We start from the raw sequence: 18,089 nt of genomic DNA on the forward strand, positions 1-18,089 counted from the left end.
TACAAGCCTTGAATGTTAAACATATGTGATCAAAGTCGCAGTTTCTTTGGGAGTGTCAGTGGGTGTCCAGAATAGAGCTGGAGTATCCTGTCTCTTCTGGAAGGTCCACTGCTCCCTAATTAGATCTGCTTCTGCTAAGATTCCTGAAGCCATTTTAGCCATTGCTGAGTGCTATGATCTTTAAATAGTCTCTGTTGTCTGGCTGGGGAGGCATATTTTGACCTGTGAGTTCAAAGTGGGGAGATGTACATCATGGTCAGGACTGGAGAAGGGAGTGACGATGTGGATGTTGTAATTAGATGTGTTCTCTGGGAGTGATCCCTTGAGTTGCTGCTGAAAAATGAGTTGGGGGAGATGTTCGTAGAATCACCCAAGGCTTGTTTGTAACCTGATCTGGAATATAAAGTTTGTGGGTAGTTATTGATTTCCCTCAGTGGGTGGAACGTGTTTGCTTTGTGACACACTGGCTGCAGAAGGGAGGTTGGGGGAACAAATTGCTGACTGTCAGAGTCGTGCTGTGTCTACGAAGTGCCTCCTCCTAGTGTAGCCAATCCAGCCAAGTGGCCTTTCACATCTGCAGATGGTCTGTGAGCCCAAGGGGAAAAGGCAGCTAAGGGAAGCAGAGCCCTGCTTACTGTGCTCAATCCTGAGCAGCAGAGCTGGGATTTTAATCAAGGACTTTCCCAGTGTGCCAAAACACACTGAGGAGGCAGAGCGAGCCTTGACAGCCATAAGCCCTCTAGTTTCCCAAGAGGGTTAAGCTGAGCTGCAATTCGCCTCCCAATCAATAGTAACTTGGCCAAAGTCCAATGAGGTTCACCTTAAAGTCCATGAAATATTGACCAGGATCGAAGAGACGATTAACTAGTGCTGGTGACAAAAGAAAAGCCCGGCTTGGAATGAAATTACAGGTCCACACACCAAGTCAGTCTTACAGAGCTGGGTAACCATGCGGCATGGACAACATACAGCCATGTGCATGTCTAACCCTTTCTCTGAGGTCACCCATCTCTCGACTGTTCCACAGATTCCCCCACACAATAGACTGAAGATGTACCTGAGATCAGAGAGTAGCAAATGTTTCTCCATTGGGGACATGAGGTGCCAGCCTTACCTTCTTAGTTTATGGAAAATTTGTTTGCATTTTCTCTCTCTCTCTCTCTCTCTCTCTCTCTCTCTCTCTCTCTCAACCTTATTTTCCAAAGAGAAGGGTCAGAATTTCTTAGTGTGTGTATTGCGCTATATCCAGAGGCTCCCAATGAAACCCACCCTGTCCTGGAATGAGCACTGTATCCAGAGGCTCCTGATGACACCCACTCTGTCCTGGAGTTGAGTGCACAAACAGTGGCCTTGTGCTGGTGTAGAACTGGTACCTCCCCCAAATCTGGAAGGATGATGATCTGATGAAAAGAAGTTCAGACTGCATGATGATTAGCTTCTGTTGTCCGCATTTGGACCTCAGCTTTGTTCCTGCGGCGATCAGTAAGAATCACATTGTCTATCCAGTTCCAAAGCTAATGGCATAGTGTGATTCCTGGCAAGACAGAAACACGTTGTGTGTGTTCCAGGGACACAGGCAACAGTCCCCCCAGTCAGAATGGAAGCACCAAGAAAGCTGTCCTAGAGGATTTGACCTCTAAGTTCAGACCTAGAAGGTGAGGGTCAGTCAGGCGAAGGGTATTCCTAGCAAAGAAAGCAATGTGCAGAGATCCAGAAGCAAAGGACAGTGATGGGTGAGGTGGAGAGGGAGGTGGAGAAGCAACTGGCGAGGTGGAGAAAGGGTCTCACAAAGGATCTGGGGCTGCACCAAAAGAGTTGTAAGATATCCTGGGAGCAGTTGAATGAATCCGCGGACTTCAGTGACTATACAGTAAGAAGGGAGATAACTTAGGACATATGACCTAGAACATGGAAACAGCTGATTCATGACAGGTTGGATGTTGATACTGAGAAAGGGATAGAACCAAAGATGGTACCCCTGTTTACTTAGTTGACTGTGATGGGGTAACTTCTTCACTCTGAGAAGAAGCCGAAGAGGACAGATTTGAGGGAAGATGTCCCGTGCAGATATGGAATGCTTTCCTCTGGAGCTCAGGCTGTGACTGTGGTCACAGAAGCAATTTTGGCTCAATGCTCTTCTAGGTGGTCTTTCAAAGAGGGTGGAGACTCCCCTTTTCATTCGTTCACTACTGATGTTAGGAACCTATGAACAAAAAGATAACCTTGGGTGATAGCACACTATAAGATACATCCCACTTCAAAAGGGATATGGGGTCAGATAGGTGACACCACCCGCCATAGGCCAAACTTTCTTGAAGAAAAAAAAATGAAAACGGAGCCCAGGAATGCTACATTTTCCTCTGCAGTCACTTGGACAAAAGAAACTTTGGATTAAAATACAGAGAGTTGAGTAACTATGCAGTCTCCTCACTAGCGGTCTGAATTACAATTTGGACTTGACACCTGATGGCAAATCGCCCAGCCTTTGTCAGCATGGGTACCTGAGGCAACCATCTCACATGGGATGTGGGTCTGTGATCCTCATTCTCTCTGCCTACGAAGATTGGTTTAAGGCTTTTGCAAGATCTGTCTTTTAAACCATTTGTGTCTGTTTGCTTGACAATCAAGCATTGATTTAGAAATGCTTCCGGAAGCGTCACCGGCTAATGTGATTTCACAGCTCCAACTACAAACCAGAAAAATTATTTCATCCCCAAAGAAGGGAGCCAGACATTTCTGAGATATCAGAGTTAACAAAAAGACAAATTCTTTTCTGCAAAGCAGGCTGCAGCATTGATGGCTTCCTCCATGAGAATCTTGCCGAGTCTCAGCATCAGCAGCCTCTATCATCCTGGTCTTGCTAATGTGTAAAGCCAGTCCCTTTCAGATGGATGGAGTGATGCTTCTGCAGGGGTCTGATCTACTCTAGTGCAAATGTCCACCTGTCTATCCTTCCTCCTGTCACTTCTGTGACCTTGTATTTTACGTGGTTGTAGAGTTTTGGATGAGGCTTTAACCAAGATTCATTTCAACCGTTTGACTGACCTTTCCCCTCCTTATCCCAGTGTGCAGACAGCCACCCGGTATTTGAACATCACCAGAAATGGAGAGGTTATCACCAGACTTCTTAAGAGAACGTATCACCATAGCTCAAATCCTTAGGTAGGATTTGAAATCCAGGTGCTTCCCATGGAGCTCATTAGTGTTTAAAATCCCTCACCAGGCTCATCGCTTGATTCCAGATCTCTGTAATAGGACCTGATAATATGACATGCTACTAGAATGAATTTTTAAGGCACCTCCCCATCTGTGCTATGGCTGCTCCTAAAAGCACTGTAGGGAGGAGCCAGTTCAGTGTTTCTGTCTTCTTTGTTTTGTCGTCTGCACGCGTCTTCTCTCCTTCGACTTGGGTGCTGATAGTTGGTTGGCTGCAATCACACAGTTCCACTTGAGAACAGTGCCTGCACCTAGGGACTCTTGATGATTGTAGTTGAGTCACTGACTGACTGACTGAATATGTGACTGAGTTAGTTAAACTGTACAAAAGGGTTACTCCCTTATCTGACTTGCCATCTCCTTACTGCAGGTCTGGTTGATGTCATTTTACATTTTTTTTTTTAAGTTTTAAGTCCCCAAAGGTCTAACATATTGGATCCCTAATCTTTGCTCTTTTGGATCCTGGTAACTGAGCTAAGCACCTCGTGGATGCTAAGAACACACTCGACTTAGCACTTCATTCCCAGCTGTAGTCATATTTGAAACTCAAGATAACTGATCACTCTTAATCAGTCCCTTCCACCTTCCTTCAAAGTCTTTGGAGACCTTTGGCCTCAGCAGAATGCATTTTATGTCAGATGTAGGAATCTGGTGTAACAGTGAGGGGCCATGAACACGCCCATTCTTACAGTCCCACCTGGCTCACGACAGTGGCAGCTCTGTGCTCTTTAGCTGCTTCAGCCATTCTGTATGCAGCAGTGACAATGAATCTTCTCAAGGGACATTTTTTGTGACTCTCTTGTTCAGGCAGCTGTAGGGGAGGGAGGCATTCTGCTGCACTGTAGATCTCCTTTGTGAATTTACTTGCAAAATTAGCTTTTGAAGAGAAGGACAGTGCTCATCTTCTGATAGTTTAAAGATGGAAAAACAGTGAGGTCTAAGTGGGTCATGGAGTATCCTGAAGTTGCGGGACTTACCCTGTTCTGGGGAAGGGTTTTCTGCCTGAGATGATCTTACTTGGTTTTCCTGTTACATGTGCCCTAACACCTGTGATTCCCTCTAACAAATCCGAAGTTTCAAAGTTGCAAGTTAATAACGCTTTTTAAAAATACATTTGAAACAAATGTCTAAACAAACAGGGTGTTTCTTCTCTAGATCTGCTAGCAACAAAAACCTTCTTTGAAAAAGTTCTATCTATTTCCGTCTATTTGCATGCAAAATTCAAGAAGTCATTGTTTTTTACTGCTGAGTAGACAGAAATAGAAAACACTATCCTGAGTGAGGTAAGCCAGACCCAAAAAGAGGAACATGGGATGTACTCACTCATATTTAGTTTCTAGCCATAAATAAAGGACATTGAGCCTATAATTCGTGATCCTAGAGAAGCTAAATAAGAAGGTGAACCCAAAGAAAAACATATAGGCATCCTCCTGAATATTAACCTTCATCAGGCGATGAAAGGAGACAGAGACAGAGACCCACATTGGAGCACCAGACTGAAATCTCAAGGTCCAAATCAGGAGCAGAAGGAGAGAGAGCACGAGCAAGGAACTCAGGACCGCAAGGGGTGCACCCACACACTGAGACAATGGGGATGTTCTATCGGGAACTCACCAAGGCCAGCTGGCCTGGGTCTGAAAAAGCATGGGATAAAATCGGACTAGCTGAACATAGCGGACAATGAGGACTACTGAGAACTCAAGAACAATGACAATGGGTTTTTGATCCTACTGCACTTACTGGCTTTGTGGGAGCCTAGGCAGTTTAGATGCTCACCTTACTAGACCTGGATGGAGGTGGGTGGTCCTTGGACTTCCCACACATCAGGGAACCCTGATTGCTCTTTGGGCTGAGGAGGGAGGGGGACTTGATCTGGGGAGGGGGAGGGAAATGGGAGGCGGTGGCAGGGAGGAGGCAGAAATCTTTAATAATTAAATAAATAAATAAAAAATAAAAGCCAAAAAAAGAAAAAGAAAAAGTTCTATCTAAACAAATGTAGTTAAAAGATGACTCATTTCTAGACCCTGGGAAAGCTGCAGAACTAGCCATCAGGGAGGGCAGATCTAGAGTAGTTTTGAGGACGGAACAGAGGCGAGGGTATGTGGCCTCCTCCATGCAGATGACGGCTGTACCCCATGAGGTCTGGAATCTCCATGAATGGTTCAGAGTACAGGCTGTGGCCATCCAGGAGCCATCACTACCTGTCTGTGTACACAAAGCATCAGCAAAATTGGGGAGATAATATTGCTTTTTCTTCCAGTAACCAGGAAGAATAACCCAGTTAACTCTTGCCAAATACTTCAAATGGCGCATTTAAACCTAGAATACTGGAAGTACTCAGTATGAGTTAGTAGTTAGTAACGTCATCTGTTACCTTTATAAATGATCCCTTGAGATGTCTATATCTGTTACCAGCCTATTTAGGGCCCAGTATTCAGCCTTTATTTTAAGGAGTGTGGGCACCTTCCAACAGCTTCTCAGGGTTAGAGCCCTTGATGGGGTATCTTCCCCAGAGTCAATCAAGTGCGTGGCCATAAGGTAGGAGTGCTGATGTGCAGGTGGAAAACAAGACCTGGGCTTGTCCTCTTTCATCTTCTCCTTGATTTAGCTTCTGGCTTTCTTGCTGTTCATTGCCTTGGTTGGACTTTAAGTACATAATGGGAAAGAACCACAGCTCATCCCTGTACCTTTAGAAACCTGGTGCCTCAAAAGAGAAAGGAAACCTTCCACGTCTAGCTGTTGGATTGAATTTAAATGACATTCTGGTGTCTATGATTCATGTCTGAGCTCAAGTGGCATCTGGCTGTGTATGGTTTGAAACAACTTTGGAGCTATTTTTTTTTTCCCTTAAAGGTTTTGCTTAAAGGAAACGTAGAGATAAAATTGTGTAAGACTTTAGAACCCTCCTGAAATGCCCTGAGACAGCATTGTCAGGAAAAAACATCTTCTTTACGAGAATTCTAGTTTATTTTATAAGAAAGCAATGTGCACAGGAGTCAAGGGGAAGGCTGTTCAGTGTAGTGTTTTGTAATTTGAAGAGTGACCAATAGTAGGATTATGCCCAGATGAGGAAACAAATCCATGATTTGAGAATGTTATAGTAGTTAAATAATTAAGATAGTTGCTATATGCAAAAATATAAAAATTGCTCCAGGGAATATTGGTAAGTGAATGGTATCAAGGAACTAAGCAACACATGCAGGCATGCCTCACTTTAAAAAAGCAGATATAGGTAAAAAAAAAAAAAAAAAACCACTGTAGGATTTATTCTGCTTATATATGGAAAGCCATACGCAAAAATAATGAGGAATACTGAGAATTCAAGAACAATTGCAGTGGGTTTTTGATCCTACTGCACGTACTGGCTTTGTGGGAGCCTAGGCAGTTTGGATGCTCACCTTACGAGACCTGGATAGAGGTGGGCAGTCCTTGGGCTTCCCACAGGTCAGGGAACCCTGATTGCTCTTCGAGCAGATGAGGGGGGGACTTGACCGGGGGAGGGAAATGGGAAGCGGTTGCGGGGACGAGGCAGAAATCCTTAATAAATAAATAAATTTAAATATAAAAAATAAATAAATAAAATGACACAGTAAAAAAAAAGATCATGAGAGTTTATAACCACAACATGATATGAATTAAAGTAAACTCAAGATAAAATTGAGACTAGGAGGATTTATACTGAAGCATTTGAATATATGTATATGATTTACGAATTTAAACACACAAAATAAAACAGCTGTTGATTCTAGGGAATGAGGGACAGGGAAGAAGCCAGAATTGTGAATTACATTCTAAGGAAATCTTAACCTAACCCTTACTACTTAATCCTTTTACAAGGAAAATATATTTGTTAATTATCACCTAATGAAAAAATCATATAAATTGTTATTTAAGTTCTGTAATAATATAACTATAACCTATAAATAGGATATATGTACTGTAAGTTTATAGACAGATTATATTTACTTATAAGTTATTGTAACTTAAAGTTAGATGTTTTCATGAGAAACAATAAAGAACAATGTTTTCTATATGTATACATGCATACATAATGTATATAAAGGAAACTAATACATACTATTATTCATATATATGAAACTAAACAGGAAGCCCACATACTTGTCACTAATTTGCTTCCAGAATGCCGGGACATTCTGCTTCCTGTCATCACCAAAGAGTTGAAGGAGCTGCTGGAGCAGAGGGACGATGGGCAGCAACAGGTCATGGAGAAGAAGTACTGTGTGGAACTGCTCAACAGCATCTTGGAGGTCCTTAGCTGTCAGGATGCGGTGAGTCCTCAGGATGAGGTGGCTGCCCTGGGCTCAGATCTGGGCTCGGCTGATGAAGTTATAAAACATTGATGCTGATGGCGAGCATTTGAAATCTAAAGAGAGAAATCAACGCCTACTCAGCAGGCTGACTGTCCCAGTGACGCATCCCTCATAGCTGTGAATGACGTCGCTGGGATAGACAGCAGTCAGAAGTATACATTTTATTATCCTATGTCCTGGTGGACAGGTTTCCCCCAAGCACGGGCATGAATATCACCAGTCTTCCTAGGTGGTTTGCACTCTCCTGGTCTGTTTTTGTATTCCTAGTTTTCAGGGCTGCCAAGGGGAGCTTCTTCTGCCCATATGGTCAAGAAAGCAAGCTCAGTGACTTTTACCCTGAAGGATTTGGGTTTGGTGTCTCAGAGGACCTCTTATAATGATAGAAATAGTTAGACTCTTCCTGGGGCTGGAGAGATGGCTCAGGGATTAAGAGTGCTGGCTACTTTTCCAGAGGTTCTGAGTTCAGTTCCTAGCAACCACATGGTGGCTCACAATCATCTGGGTTAGGATATGGTGCCCTCTTCTGGCATGCAGAGCATGCATACATAAAATATAAGTAAATTAAATTTTTAAAAAAAGACTCTTCCTGCTTCGGCCAATTTCCCAGGCCCATGCTCCAGAGAAAGGGTGTGGCCTGTGACTATGGAAGGGACAAGCTGAAACTGTGAAGCCAATGTGCATTCGAATGTCATTGCTTAGGGGACAAACTTGGAACCTAAAGGAAATGTCTCAGTGGAGGGCTGGAGGCTTCTGAAGGACAGCCCCTAGAGTTGGAGGAGGCTGCAAGAGGGGAAAGATGCAGGCTGCCAGCCGGAAGAGAGAGAACGTGCACATGCTTTACATAGGCATGTATGGTATATGAGGCCACACCCAAGTGGGCTGGACACTTAAAGGCCTAGGGAGTTCCTTTAGCACCCTAGGAAAAGTCATGCAGGCCGAGGGTGGCACCGAGGCACAACTCACTCTAAGAACTTCAAGAGGGAGGGATGGGTTCTTGCTTGGTTTGGCCTAAGTTTGTGTGGGAAGATCTCACTATGCCTTGCCCTTGTGCCCTTGTGTGGGACTGCACTCAGAAGACTTAGACCCAAACAATCAAGAGGTTGTTCCTGAGTATGCATGCAAAGGTTCCTCCTCAGCACTTTGTTCTCAAAAAAAAAAAAAAAAGAGCTTCCTGGATGAAATCTGTTCTGTGGTAAGCTGTAACTCTAAACCTTCACAAGGGGATGTTTCTATACATCTCAGATCTCATAGCCATGTTTATCAGCCTCCCTAGATGTGATTTCTCTTATGTCTTCCTCCTGTCCTTACCACCCTAATTGGCAGTCTTCTGATTATCCGGTGAAAGCAGAATCTTGCTTCATTTATCCATTCATCCGCCACTCATTCATTTACTCAGAAATACATAAAGTGCACCAAGTGTGTGCTAGGCGTTGGGGATACAGAGCATGAAATGTCTCCTCAAGAATGTCATTACAGAATGTAAATAAGCAACCAGAATATGCAGGCTCAGCACCTGCAATTTAAAATTCCAACTCTGAAATGCCCCCAGGATGAAAGCTTCAAAATACCACGTGTTAAGGACATAGGTAAAAAAAAAAAATTCTAATCTTTGGAAATCTTGTTTCATGCCCAAGTTATTATTATTACCAATTATTTATTATATAATCAACGGCGATCCTTAAATTATAGCCATTTTTGGTTAAAAAGTTCATACTCTGGTTAAGAAAATTGTCTTAAAATGATTTTCATACTATACATCTAAAGTATGTGTGAAAATAAAAAAAATCCTTGCTTAGACATGGGTCCCAAACACAAGCTATTTCATTGAATGTATGGAATAAGCATGTCTTTAAAATCTAAAGACAGCATGTAATGTCATGACTAAACTCTATACATGTGCTGAGGGTACTCGACCTGCCAAGGCTTGACTAAGTGTATGTGTGGGAGCACTAGGGTATGGGGGTGGTCATCGGGGAAGCATTTGCAAGGACAGTGATACTTCAACTGATGTTCAAAGGTTAAAAACAGTTATGACTCTCGCCGTCTGCTGTTTTCTAGGCACTGTGCAATCCATGCAGTCTTATTAATCTGCCCCCAAGTAGTAAGGTTTGTTATTCTATTTCATGAAAAACATTGAGCTTCATAATCAATTAATATTTAAGGCCAGGCAGAGTAATCTAAGCTGAGGTTCATCAGACTATGTGGTCTGTGCAATCATGGACATGAAGACACAAGGGCAGTGCGTTTCCTTCCTTTCCCCATCCTTGTGTCATGGAAAGAGAAGATGGACCAGAGAGCTTGGATACTCAATGGTCCTTCCAGAGATGAGACCAGGCTGACAGTGTTTCTCAGTACATCTGCTGCCAGCTGTCCAGTTGGCACTGGGCTTTATCACTTGGTCTTTATTTATTGTTATTTTTTTTTTTTTTTGGTTTTTTCGAGACAGGGTTTCTCTGTGGTTTTGGAGCCTGTTCTGGAACTAGCTCTTGTAGACCAGGCTGGTCTCGAACTCACAGAGATCTGCCTGCCTCTGCCTCCCGAGTGCTGGGATTTAAGGCGTGCGCCACCACTGCCCGGCTTATTTATTGTTATTTTAAGTAGGTGTATGTGTGGTGGGGGAATGAAATGTCTTACAGTGTTAGGATGTGGGAGCTGGCTCTTCATTTCTTTAGGGATACCTTAGTGGATGTTTCCCTTTTTGTGAATAGCCAACGTGCAATGGTTCTTTACATTTCATTCTGAAAAATGTCATAGATGTCTGGGAATTCACGGTTTGGGGAAACACAACTATGATGGGTGTTCCTAGTCCTCTTATTTCTGATATAGGTAGTGTCCAGTTTATTTGTATGGTAGCTGTTGTGGCTCCATCCACCGCAGGGGAATGGCGCTTCCAGGTCTGCTCTACATATTGTTGTCAGTTTGTAGATTCACGAGCATTGCAGACCCTGCCTCCCTCTTGGGAGAGGAGGCCGCTGTCTCTCCCAGACTCAGGACTTCAGGGGGCCAAAGTAGGAGTCCCTAAGTACCTCCTGGACTCGGGGTGTAGGGGGAGTGGTGTCACTTTCACAGTCTAAGTCCCTTTGGTAATGTGGTCTGACTAGAGACTAGCCCACTGCTCTCTCAGGGTAAGCAGCTGTCTAGTGGATGAGTTATCCAGACATCTTATCACCACTGAGCTGGTGCACGATTCTGATCTGGTGAGCTTCACACCACACAACCAGTTTAAAAAGGTAAAAATGTGTCTCTGCTGACCATCTTCTTCTACGACTCTGTGGTTATGAGCACACTGAGCCCGACCGCCAATCAGAAATCCCAAACGACCTAATTGAAATCTCTCTTGTTCTGGGATTCTCAGGGCCAACTTCACCTGGGGAGTTTTTGAAAGATGACAGTTGCTGATGCCCCAGGCCATGCATTGCGATTCCATTGCTAAGGGACCCTAGGAGGCATTGCAGTGAGGAGTTTCCTAGGTGATGGAGGGCAGACCAAGAGTCATGGTTCTGGTGCAGACGATGGTGTCAGTCTTAAGCTTGCTCTCTGGTGATCTGGAAGAACACTGAAGCGCGGTTTGATCATCAGTTTCAGAGCATGGGATCTGATACCTGATGGCTTGTTTCTCTCGTCTAGTGCCCAGGTGACTTCTACGCTGTCAGGCTGAAGAGCGTACTGGAAAGTGACCATTTTACTGTTCTTCAGTATTTCCTTGAATTAGAGCAGTGGTTCTCAACCTTCCTAGTGCTGCAATCACTTAATACAGTGCCTCATGTTGTGGTGACCCACAACCATAAAAATGTTTTTGTTGCTCCTGCATAACTAGACTTTTTCTTTTTTTTTTAAATTTATTTATTTATTAAGGATTTCTGCCTCGTCCCCACAACCGCTTCCCATTTCCCTCCCCCTCCCCCGGTCAAGTCCCCCCCCCCATCTGCTCGAAGAGCAATCAGGGTTCCCTGACCTGTGGGAAGCCCAAGGACTGCCCACCAATATCCAGGTCTCGTAAGGTGAGCATTCAAACTGCCTAGGCTCCCACAAAGCCAGTACGTGCAGTAGGATCAAAAATCCACTGCAATTGTTCTTGAATTCTCAGTATTCCTCATTGTCCGCTATGTTCAGCTAGTCCGGATTTATCCCATGCTTTTTCAGACCTAGGCCAGCTGGCCTTGGTGAGATCCCAATAGCACATCCCCATTGTCTTAGTGTGTGGGTGCACCCCTCGTGGTCCTGAGTTCCTTGCTCGTGCTCCGTCTCCTTCTGCTCCTGATTTGGACCTTGAGATTTCTGTCCGGTGCTCCCGTGTGGGTCTCTGTCTCTGTCTCCTTTCATCGCCTGATGAAGGTTAATATTCCTGAGGATGCCTATGTGTTTGTCTTTGGATTCACCTTATTTAGCTTCTCTAGGACTTTTTCTATCATTATGAATCGTAATGTAGATATCCAAGAAATGCTCCCTGAAGGGGTCACGACCCATAGGTAGAAAACCACTGACCTAGAGGAGTAGCTAGACTCCTTCCCACTTCTTTACCTCCTTGATTCAAGAGCCCTATCCAATATTCATTTAATAAGCCACAGGATAGAAAACAAAGGCTTCCAACCCATTCATCCCACTCGGGAATTCATTTTGGCAGGGTTAGCAGTGACATGGAGCACACAGAGACCTGACTTTGAAAATCCAGACGTAGAAACAACAGGATTTTATGCAGACACTTTAAAAAACGGAGACTATGACATTTGGAGGAAAGTGGATGCAGCTAGAAACCATGATGTCAAGCAAAATAAGCCAGACGCAGGAAGATGAGTACGTGCACTTTCTCATATGTAGAACCTCGGTGTAAAATTATATATACATATGTATCACTTTATATTTATGCTTATATATGTGCTTATAGGTTACAAAGCTAAAAGGGAGATCGTGATGATGGAGGACAAGATAATAAGGAAGCCGTGGGATAGAGAGGTAGTGGAATGTTTGTAATAGGCTAACAGGTGTGATTAACTGGGGGAGGGAAGGAGATGGAGGTGGGAGGCCATGGCAGGGTGAGGGGGCTGGAAGAGTGAGCAGGAACAACATGCAATAACACACAGGCTTGAAGGGGAGACCTATTATTTTGCATGCTCACATGCAAAGTCAGTTTAAAAGAAGGGAGGGAGGGAACCCAGACCACGGGATATCACGCTTGTTTTGCCCAGGTGCCAACTTCTCAACTCTTGGACTTTGGGGATATATTTAGAATGGCCACCCGGAGCATCCTGAAATTTCCTTCTGCTTATTTAGATCCTCTGTCCTCATAATAGAACAGCCAATTATTACTGATTCTTGGTGGATGTCATGCAGCCATTCCTTACTCCAGCCCAGGCTTAGACAGTGACCACTGCCTGGAACTATTTCTGGGGAGGAAGCGTGTGTAGAAGTGCAGCAGCTAACTTGTTGGATGGGATGCCAAGCTTCCCTTTGGGGCTGCCACCTGTGTTTGGAGGAGGATGTAAAAGGATGCTTATCTTTCCTTGTCACTGTTGGAGTAATTACAGTCCCACCCTTAGCCTGGGTGCCTTGTGACTCAGGACAAGCTGTCTGTCTCAGCCTGGGTAGAGGGTTTTAATTACTATCTATTTAAGCGATAGTGTTAAATTTTCTCACCCAGCTGCCATTCTTGCACCTAACATATCAAAGGGGCTGGCTCAGATGAGGAATGAGCAGCCTTGCTTCTATTTTCATTAATTCCCTTTTCTTTGTCACCGAGCAAGTTGGGCTGTCAGCTCCAGTGACCCCCAAAGTTCACTACCCAGGGACTCATTCTGTACCTTACAGCCTTCTGAGGAATTCATACAATTTCATTTTGTACCAGAACTGGATGGAGTTTTTTTTTTTTCCTCTCCTTTTCCTAAACCAGGGTTTTCATTTTTGCATTCCATTCCATAAGGAGAAAGGAGGGTCACCATGTTATACCTCACATAGCAATCCAGTATAAAGATGAGTTTGTATTCTCAAAATGGAAAAGGAGCTGAGTCATGGAGCTAGGGGTGTCTAGAATCACTGTTTAAGAAAAATGGAAGGTGTCGTAACCTATCCCTTTAATCCCAGCACTGGGCAGACAGAGGCAGAAGGGTCACCTGCAAGTTCAAGCAAGACCCATCCAGAATGCAAACTGAAGTCCTATCTCACAGTATCTTTTAAAGGCATGGGCTTCTTAGTCTGTTGACTGTACCTGGAAGGTGTGAATGCCAGTCCCGTGCAGGGGCAGCATGAGCCTTTGGCATCTCATCAGCTTCAACTCTGGGGGGTAGGGGAAGGTGGATTCTGCAGGTACAGCTTCTATTGCCTGGAGCGTTCTTCCTTCTCTGTAGGGGAGGATCCCACATTCCTGTTAACTTTAGAGATCTTCAGAGTTTTCTCGCTTCATCCCCTCTCACCCCAATCTCCAGGGAGAGTTGAAAACTTGGTTATCTTCAATTCTGCATTTTTCCTGCATGTAATCTGAGATGGTATTCATGTACCAACTCTTGTAGGTTACATTCTTCTTCATCTCTCCCCAGTCATGCTTGGAGCACGTGTGCTCGGGGTGCAAGCCTCACCCTCCCAGTCATCACGGGCCAGTCCCACCCCATGCAACCCTGTTGCTTCAGTCCCAAGTTTCCTAACTTGTCCTATGTTCCCTTTCTCAGTTTCAGTGCCTCTTGGCATCGCTTGGAAGTGGCTCTCTCTCTCTCTCTGTTTAGCTAAATCCTACCTAAGGCTAGTTCTGAAGTCACATAAATGTCATTGTTCATCCATGGGGAACCTTCTCTAATCCTCCTCCTCTCCTCTGCCGTGGTCCTGGGAGCCACGTACCTGCTGTGTTGTATTGTACCCTTGTGTGGTCATATTCTGAGGACTAGCTGTCAGCTGCAGGGTGGGGGTGACCGGAGGTAGAGACCAGCTATGCTTGCCTCTGCTGCTGTCACCTCAACACTGAATGTCTCCCGAGGCTTCCTGGAAGGAAGGTGTGCTATGTGCTGCACAGGCCCACTTAAACAAGAAATGACAGGCCCAGAATCTCCGCAAGGATGCCCTGGTGCTGGAGAACTATTTTCTTTGCTCTCTTTGGAGCTGATTGGCAAAGGGGTCCAAATAATCCAAGTTCCCTCTTGTTTTGTCAAAACTAACTTTTTATTCAATTGATTTTAGAGAACTTAATTGGTTTTTATTAGGGACTTGTGAACCAGACAGTGTCCTTTCCCAGTCTTAGAAGAATCCCAGCTGGGCTTTAATCCCAGCACTGGGGAGGCAAAGGTAGGTGGTTATCTGTGAGTTTGAGGCCAGCCTGATCTACAAGAGCTGGTTCTAGAACAGGCTCCAAAGCAACAAAGAGAAACCCTGTCTGAAAACCAAAACCAAATCAAAAAAAAAAAAAAAAAAAAAAAAGAATCCATCCCACTGGATGTGGCTGAAAGCCAGTTTGTGTACGGTAGCCTGGGCTGCTTTGGAAACAGGAATGATGCAGAATGCTGGTTGTTTAAGCTGGCATTTCCCTAGGTTACCCTTCCCACAAAGGTTAAAACAGGAGTGCGGTGGGAACTTTGATCAGAGCTCACACTTGGCAGAGCCCTTTCCAGTTGGCTGTTCTGACTCTCTTAGCCTTTTCACTGTGGGTTTTCTTTTGGGGTTGGAGGAAGGTCTCTTTAGGGATTATTATCATTATTATTATTACATGCTTAGTATTGTTGACTGTTTGGTTTGCTCTGTTGGGCTCCAGCAGGAACCTGGTTCTGAACAATGGCCCCCTTTACTTCCATCTAATAGTTCTTACATTTTATCCTCATTTTCTACTCCCACTTCTCGGAGAGCCCAGAGCTTGGGGTAACCTGCCTGTAAGAGGGCCAAGAGCGACCACTGCTGCCTCTTGCCATTGCCATCTAATTCCCAGGGATCAATACCACCCTGCCAAAGCAGCAGGGCTTTCCTCTAACCTACCTTCCCTTTGCCAGTATTCAAATTAAAGGCAGAGAGACAAGGCTTGATGAAATTCTTTTGTCTGGGGGACATCCCATAGAGCCCTGCATGGTAGCCAGACTGCCTGGTTGGGAAGCCTAGATCCTATCTCCCCCTCACTCTTCTTCCACTTCCATGGTGTGAAATGTGCCCTCCCCTGGCTATTGTGGTGGCTTTTCTGAAAGGATGACACAGCTCCTCTTTGTGCCTGTCACATGCTGAAATGGGGCCCATGATGCTCTGTATGCTACCGAGGAAGCTAAGCCTCAGAGAACAATGAGTTATCATTCCAACTAAGACTCCAAGAGGAGAATTCTCCTCTCACCCCAAGTTCACAGCCTCTCCCTTTCCCCCACCCCTGCATACTGACATTGCATTCTCTAGCATTCTTGCCCTAGAGGTCAGTGAGCATACTTTGGAGTTTATTCCATGGATTACCTCATGGCTTATTCCACTAATGTTTGGACACTTCTCAACATAAGCAGTAGTTGACCTATGGTGCCACAAGTACCCAGGATAGGGGAGAAATCCTACCTCTGCTTCCTTTTGCCTCTAGAGTCCTGGAAAATCACTAGCAATGCGACCCAGTCCCCAGCAATGTCAGGGTCGCAGTAATGAAAGACCCAGCAATTCCAGGCCTATAACCTGTTCTCCGTGATGTTTTCCTTCTTCCCTAGTGTTCCTTGTTCCTCCTGTGCCCTCTCCTATTGCAGGCAGCTTTGGAAACACACCTGTAGTCCTTTTAAGGCCAGCAAAGGGCTAAGTGGCCTGCTGTGGGAATGACAGACAGGGATCGAGTCCAGAGGAAACTGTAGCCTGATTAGCCGGGAAGTCAAGCTTAGGGCCAGGGCTGGTGATAGTAGTAGATGCTTTGCTCCATCTGGGGCTGGTAAGAGGCTTGCCAAGGAAGCGGCACATGTTGCTTCTGGGTACAGCTTTCAGCACCAGGGCTCAGTCTGTCAGGGGATCCTAGAGGGAAATGTCATGCTGCTTTTTCATGGACTCCTCTGGAGTATTCAATATCCCTGGGGCCTATGAAAACCATTGTACCAATTGTGGTATCTCGGAATTCACTTATACCAATTCCTGGGTGTCAGAGGTTGACTTCTTAGGAATTTTATGAGATAATTGCTAAGTAACTGCCTTGATTAAACATTTATTTAAGTCTATAATTAAGTGGGCCATATTCAAATCAAAAGCAGTAGATACTCACAGCATTCCTAATTGGCTTGTAAGGTTTTATTCTTACCCATGCACTTGAGATTATTTACACCTATTGTGTCTGAGTGGCAGAAATTCAATGGAATGTTTGGTTATTGGGCCTAGAAATCAACCAGGAAGCAAGTATTTAAAGGGAAAAAGAGTAGGTATATATCATGGCTAGTGTTTGAAAATACATTTCCCAGGGAACCAGTTCACAAAAGTTTACTTTCATACCACTGCCAGGGATCTAGCTTTCTAGATTTGCCCCAAACCAGAAAACCCCCAAAGCCAATGGGTGCTGCCTCAGTGCTACCTGTTCTGTCCCCAGTGGCTCTGAATCTGATTGTGTGCTGTGGTCCTCCTAGAATTGGTGAAAAATATTGTCTTCTGAGATTGTATTGATCTGAAGACAAACTGAACAACCAACCTTAGGCCATGGAGGGGGGGATATTGCTCATTTCCTGTGACAATCCTATTGATCAGTGATGGCTTCTTCCCTATGGGTTCTGAGGGTTTTGAAGTCTTGTGTAGGTCACCAAAAAAAAAAAAAAAAAAAGGAAAGAAATAAAAAGAGCCTAGAGAACAGGGAGGGAGTGGGGATAGGAGATTTGCGATTTGCTACATCTCCTCCAGACATCTGATCTTACAGGTGTAGGAAAGGCAGATTTGACATGGAGATTATCTTAGCCCTTAATGACCATATAGAAGTTGATTTTTTGATTAAGTGCGTACCAGTGTATTTGTTGTTAACGGGAAGAACCAACAACAGGTTCTAAAGAAATGAGCAAACATACGAGAAGCAGAATATTTGGGAAGTCTTGAAGTATTTTTTCATGGTAGGGTGAAACACTAACTTCAAAATGGAGGGACCAGGCAGCCATGATTAGTAGAAAACAAACTCTGGCTCCAGTTTTTATTACAGTACTCTCAGAACACAGGCACTTTTGACTCCAGGTTGCAGGGATAGACCCCCCACAGACTAGATAAGCAACAATTCACGCCACAAACTCGAGCTGGGTATCCCCTAATTCTGACCCTGCCTATCTGGAGGTAGAATGTTGGCCTCCAGTTCTTGTCTGTCCCCACTTCTGAAGCTAGTTGCAAGACTTAAGGTGCTTTATGTGTGCTTCTGACTGAGCCATATCAATTGGGATTACCCAGCATCCTCCTCTGACTCAATCAATATCCTGGAGCAGCCCCTAGGACTCGGGGATGCTCTCTTGTTTACTGGCTTGTTAAAGGGGGTGATGGATCCATATAGCAAAATGTGGGAGAATGGGCTTTGGGCTTCTAGATTCTGTCTGAGAACTTCATGCTCAACCTGGGGGTCATGACTCATTTACTGAACATATATCAGATATCCTGCTTATCAGA

At 44.6% G+C, this 18,089-nt stretch overlaps 1 protein-coding gene across 1 annotated transcript in view; it reads left to right on the top strand.

Annotated features, from left to right (window-relative positions):
• Dock2 (dedicator of cytokinesis 2) overlaps nt 1-18,089 on the top strand; it is a 406,844-nt gene that overhangs the window by 155,025 nt on the left and 233,730 nt on the right. Inside the window, exon 26 of the mRNA XM_041676225.1 lies at nt 7,357-7,505. Within this exon, the coding sequence (XP_041532159.1) occupies nt 7,357-7,505 (149 nt within the window). The remainder of the gene's footprint in view (nt 1-7,356; nt 7,506-18,089) is intronic.

Source organism: Microtus oregoni, unplaced genomic scaffold, assembly GCF_018167655.1.
Source record: "Microtus oregoni isolate MIOR12 unplaced genomic scaffold, Mior012 000027F_ref0000203, whole genome shotgun sequence".
Classification (NCBI taxonomy): Eukaryota; Metazoa; Chordata; class Mammalia; order Rodentia; family Cricetidae; genus Microtus; species Microtus oregoni.